General features: G+C 38.7%; 1 protein-coding gene across 1 annotated transcript in view; it reads right to left on the reverse strand.

Moving 5' to 3' along the window:
- LOC124266117 (helicase domino-like) overlaps positions 1-3448 on the reverse strand; it is a 74383-nt gene extending 70935 nt beyond the window's left edge. The window contains 4 exon segments of the mRNA XM_046700929.1: positions 90-332; positions 334-800; positions 1584-1745; positions 3250-3448. Coding sequence (XP_046556885.1) covers positions 90-332; positions 334-800; positions 1584-1745; positions 3250-3448 — 1071 coding nt within the window.
- Positions 3449-6307: the final 2859 nt, after the last annotated feature.

Here is a 6307-nt window from a genome sequence, read left to right on the forward strand (position 1 = left end):
ATACTGAAAAGAATTGAGAGATTTTAACTTTTCTATTCAGCCTTGCAATAAACAATACAAGAGATTATGTCACAGAGCGTGTGAATCACCTCATCATTGATTCTTTTTTCTTGTAAGTGTTCCTCTTCCTCATCACTGTCTAAAGCCCCAGCTTTTAAGAAAGCAACAAGTTGAGGGGTTGGCCTTTTCTTCCAAGCTAGATAGTCCATCAAATTCCTTCCATGCTGAAGGAAAAATAGTTCTGTCAAATGTTCAACATAGTTTTCTTTTATCTCCAGCATTTCCTTATACTTTGCATCAAGTATCATCTTTCTTTGCTGAGCTATTTCAGGGGGTAGCTGGCGGTCGTTCCTCCAATTTCGCCTTTTTCTTTGGTGGCTGCCCTGTGCTCTGCACGTGCCTTGTCACTGTTGATGTGATGTGACTCAGGGGGTGGGACAAGAGTTGCCGGGTATCAAGCACTACCCGTCCTGTTACTGGTGTCCCTGTGTTACTGGAAGCAGCCCCTTGGCTACTTCTTCTCTGCACAATTTGTGCAGCTTGGTTGACGTTCATACTAATTATGTTGTGAGGGAGGTTGGAGACAAGTGGGGCACCCCGTGTAGGGCTCTGACCATGGTGGTGGATGGTGCCACCGGATGCACTAACAGTGCTAACAGGAGTGAAAGACACAGAGCGCTGGACTTGCCGAGGATCGGAAGATTGGGTGGTTGTCACCACGGCAATACCGGGTTGGGTTAGGGAGGCAGTCAAGTTCTGAGGCAAGCCCTGAGTAGGTACAGCTGACAGACCAACAATACCTGAAAGTACAGGTATGTTCACATGACCAACTGACAAAAATCTTTGCATGAACCAAACAATACTTCATATTCACATCCATACATTCCACTTAACTTGCATTTTCAATGCAACTACAAGTTATTCCCCAGATTCTAGATTCAAATTTTGTTCATATTGATGGCCCCCATGTAACTTCCTGAATCAATAGCCAAGTAACACAGTAGATATTTCTCAAAAAGTACAGTGAAGTGTGAAAAAAAGCATTAAGTTTTATGCAACAATAAGCATCAAAAAGCATTTAGTATTAGGACAATAGCAGGCGACCACTGGATGAAAATGGAGATGTCCCTTGAGACTATTTGTAGCATTCTTGCAGAAGTGAAAATTACAACAGGCATTGCTAGCAAAAGATGTTGGGGTTCCCTGGGTGAAATACTGACAAAGCCATTAATTTTAAACGCCTTGGGATAATTTATCTTAATCTGAGCTCATGCTCTGGTACCTAAAGAAACAATCCGTTTACATTTCTTCTTATACTGGTATGGAATGACTGGGCCACAGAACAGTTCATTTTCTAGAACACAGATCATCTTCCAAATGTCTGAGTGGCATCATTTAAATTTGAGACACGGAAGGATCCCATTACAATGTAGATAATAAAAACCATGATATTGTCCCTGTTTCATTTTTCTCAGACAAACCAGCTGAATTACACCACAGAATTCCATACTTAATACACGCAACTAATACAGTTCTAGTAAAACACAGACTTCACCAAAAGATGGCGCAGTAGTGGCACATACTTTGTCCGCTGAGCTGCCTCTGCAGAACATTGATAGTCCTTGCTTGGTAGGTTGGAGTGGCAGCCGAGACCAGGCTCTGTACAGGGCTTAGCAGTCTCTGTGCTGCCTGGGAAACAGTGACAGTTTGAGGGTGTGCTCCCGGTCGAGGGTGCAGCTTGAGCTGTCAAGGTGAAGGCCGCTGTGACAGGGCCTCGCACACTATGGACAAGGCCTAGAAAGGAAAAACATATAGTGGTCATGTTTTGAAATTAATCTATATTTCACTGGTTCATAAATGCAACCTGCTGAGTCACAACCTGAAGGTAAAACTGGTAGTTCATATGTTTATGTCACCCACTCTTGCTTAATGTTACTTGCACTTCACTTCAACCATAGTCTTCCGCATAAACAATGTTGAAGATGCGCAATAACATGTCCCTGTTTCTTTCTTGTTTAACACTGCACTCAGTAATACTCCAGCTATATGACGACGGTCACTGAATAATCTCTCTGGACCAGACAATCCAATGATCAACAGCATGAGCACTGATGTATGCAATTGGGATACTATGAAATGTGATATCAGATATCACCCATTGTTCTCAATCTCAAAATAAACATTCAAAGAGTGAGTGAGTTTAGTTTTACGTTGCTTGTAGCAATATTCCATCAATATCATGGTGGGGAACACCAGAAATGGGCTTCACACATTGTAGTGTTGGGAATCGACCTCTCAAACCATAATCAATTATCCATGTCTTCTGTCGATCAAATATCGATAAATGATCGACTACAAGTACGGATTTATGAACACAAGACCAGCTGGATGAGACAACTGCTACAAGATCACTAAAAAAAACAAACTTGACTTCCTGTAATACTGCTGCAATGGCGAACCCACCAGGAGGTATTTACAAATCTTGTATGCACACACCAATCGTTTACGTTATTCTTGAAGATAGTATACAGTGGTTATTGCTTGGAATTATTTTAAATCAATAATCGAAATTTGATTGGCAAACGATCAATAAATCGATTATTTGATCGATCGGTGCACCACAAACACATTGTACCCATGTTAGGAATCAAACCTGGGTCTTCGGCGTGATGAGCGACCGCTTTAACCACTAGGCTATCCCACCACCCAAATATTCAAAGATATTATTTCTTATGCAAAATATGGAACAACTTTAATTCTAGGGCAAGATAAGACTGAGTGGCCATCTGTACACATTACCAAACCAAGTGTTCCTACCAGGTAGACTGGCAGAAATCATTATCTTGTTCTAAATTGGGGCGAAAAACGGTTAACATTTGTTATAAATGACCATATTCTTCAAAACAGCTTCATTTCTAAGGTATTTTTAACACTGAAATTTAACAGTGCGTTCAATCCAATAACATTAAAGGAAACATTTAAGCCCTTTATGTATGTTGGAGCTGCTATAAGTGAATACAACTCGCATCAACAAAGCTTCAACATTAAATGGAAAATTCTAATTTGCAAGCAATTTTAAAATTCTTCAAATGGGTCAACTCAAATAGTCACCAGTTACATGTAGAGTAATACGGACACCTATGACCATCCCATCAACAGTCCACATCCAGACCCACAATTAGCCCAGACTTGACCAGTTTTCAGTATCCCCTATGCCATGTTGAAGCCTACTAAGGTGTTGGTACTCACCAATAGTGGCAGGTGATGACTGGCCGGCCAGGGCCTGGAGCTGAGTAGCGAGGGCATACTGAGTTTGGGGCAATGTCCCTGGAGAAACTCCCACATTCTGCTGGGCTGCTGGGGTAGCAGTTGTTGCTGTTGCTGCATCTCCACCTCCACTTGCTGCATGTTGCTGTCTTAGGGCCTCATTTACATCACCTCTCTGCATGCTTTCCCTCTTCCTGACATACAAAACCAAACTATTACACAACACACAGAGGAAAAGACAGTTACTCATCTGATACAGATGAGTGGAAATCATAGGGACTCACTGTTTTATCTAAAACTTAGTTATTACGAACAAATTACCAAATAAGCTCTGGACAAGCTGCATATTACCGGTGGTATCAAGCCCTCATACTGGGGAAATGCAAATCTTAAACGTTAACTGACTGCAGTTTGGCTCTGGGTAAGCAAAATGGTCCCTTTGTTTGTACAAATTTGGACACCAACAAAGTCTATTTATAAGGCTGGTAAATAACCCAATGGAATAAAGGTTCTATTAGACTCAAAGCCACAATAATCGGAAAGATAACAGTGATCAAATCTTTAAACTCCAAGAGAAAAGACAAGAGCATTTTTAACATGGTTATGTACAATTTATGCATTCCAAAACACCACAATAGTGTGCATTTTCAGCCATTTGTAAAGCAAGGTTGGGGCGACAGTTTCATAAAGTGAAAATGCCTTGAATTTCAATATGTTTAAGACAAAAAAAAATTACATTCACTGAAGTTCCTGAACCATGACACAAACACATTACACATTCAAGGTTACTATTCCATTATGTTATTTTTCTAAACACAGCATTTATAGTTTAATTTGCCGAAGTTTTATAAATTAACTGACAAATTCTCATGACTAAATACTCAAACATTTGGATTACAATCAGACTGAATAATAATATGAAATCACATTAGTGTTGAATCAGTGACGAGAGCCCTTTCATTACAATAATCAAAATGAACATGGACATCATAATCATAAAATAATATGTAACAATAGTATTGATATGGAAATGTCCTCAGTATTAGGGGTGAAATTAAAGGTTCTTTTAACCTTTCCGATAACTGTACATACGTGTAGAATTAGCTTTCAAATACACAGTGCTTAGTGACAATATTGGGCAAACATAGGTGAAAAGTAATCCAGCCTAATTCGTGCACAGTTTTAAATGAATGTACGTTGATCAAATAATATAGGGAAACGAAACTCAAGATTTACTTAATGTGGCTACCATTTTGGCACCAACAATGATCTGATCAATACTGTCACAGGGCACACTAAATACATTCCAGGTATTCTTGAATGGTTTGAATGTGAGCTTCCATGGTTGCACTTCCAAAGCATGATAGTGATGAATAGCTAGCTTCCATATAAGCAAAACCCGAAACAATAACCCAGTGACAAGCAGTTTGAAAGCCACAATGTAGCATCTTTCAACAAGCAATGTTTATTTCACACACACTGATAGAATTATATTTTCATACCATTAAAATCAAACAAAATAAATCAAGAACCCTGAATTTGTATTGTGAGTCACCTTGCCCAAAATAACAAACTGATATTTTCCAGTGTCTCCACACTGAACACAGGTAAAAAAAAAACATTTTCCTTTCATTTTTGTGACTACTAAACTCTCTACCAACTTTGCTGATATTAAAATGTCCACTGTCAAATGCTGGTAAAATTTAACACTGGCTGCAGTCAAGGATTAAGTACATGTAGAAATCCCAAGTATTTTTCCTTTCAGAATACTATGAGTATGTGTGGTTTTACCCCACTTCTTCCAATAAGCTCGCCGCATTATGCCAAGGGAAACCAGGAGCAGGCTTCAATCGAATTCATTTGTTGGGAATCAAACAAGTTTTTGGCCTGACAATGTAATCACATCTGGCACACTATGAGATCAATCAGTTCAAAAATAACCAAGAGGTCCTTGTAAAAATTCGGAACCTGATGTGTTACTAGATTCAAATACCAAAAATTCCATCCCCTCTCAATTTCTCATGCCTAGTTTGCTGTATAGTATGCAGTAACAAAAATGTACAGCAGACATCTGAAGGCCAAATTTGTAGTGTAGACCCCGAATGTTTTGACCAAAGCTGTTGTAATGGTTCAAGAAAAACAACCAGTGGGAGGAACGATGTGCAGTCTGTCAAAAGTTACCTTTCTGAAGACAGTGCTTAGTTGAGGTAACAACTATGAACACAAATAATCATGAACAGTATCAATGACAATGAATGAAGAGTGTCTTGTTAATACAATGCTAATATTGTTGTTTTATCCACATAAATGGAAATGTAATTACCTTTAATCAATTCTTAAAATTCAGAAAAGTGACCAGCCATAAAACTACATATCCATTACTAAGAAATTATTTTTGAAGGTGCAGTTTCTGCCTGTATAATGTGCATAGCATTCTGTATATCACGATATGGAATCAACAAGAAATGTTCTGGAGCCACAAAATCATGTAAACCCAAGAAGTAAAAAAAGACCCTTTGGCCCACTAAAATGACACAATGGGTGGGGACGTTTTGCTTGTGTTGAATTTTAGTAAATATATTGCTTGAGTGTTTAGGCATTGGTTTGGGAGGAATAGTGGTCTTAAAGTTATTGTTTCAAACAATTCCTCTCCCTTTTTGTAATGGGTCGCATTTGTCTGCAGTCATGGATAAAATCCCTCGTAAATAATGTAGTGTCTTAGTTGCATTTTCTGAAAATATAATGCATTGGATGATTTACGCACCTATTTCTTTTAATTGTTGCGCAAATAACTCTTTGCACAGAAATATGTGAAATGTTTATCTATACTCTTACAAAATAATGCGATTTGCGCAAAATATAGATGTTGTCAGCATAAAAAAAATATGGCACCGAAAATGTCTCTTATTGTGTAATTTTTCTTGATATTAATTGATAAAATGTTCACTAATTCCGGTAACACATGGTAAGTACCATGGCGGGAAGCGGCATGCTTATGCACTGCGGCATTATGATGAGCGGGCGCCATTTTGATTGTGAA

Source organism: Haliotis rubra, unplaced genomic scaffold (assembly GCF_003918875.1).
Source record: "Haliotis rubra isolate DU_JTF1 unplaced genomic scaffold, ASM391887v1 Scf123, whole genome shotgun sequence".
Classification (NCBI taxonomy): Eukaryota; Metazoa; Mollusca; class Gastropoda; order Lepetellida; family Haliotidae; genus Haliotis; species Haliotis rubra.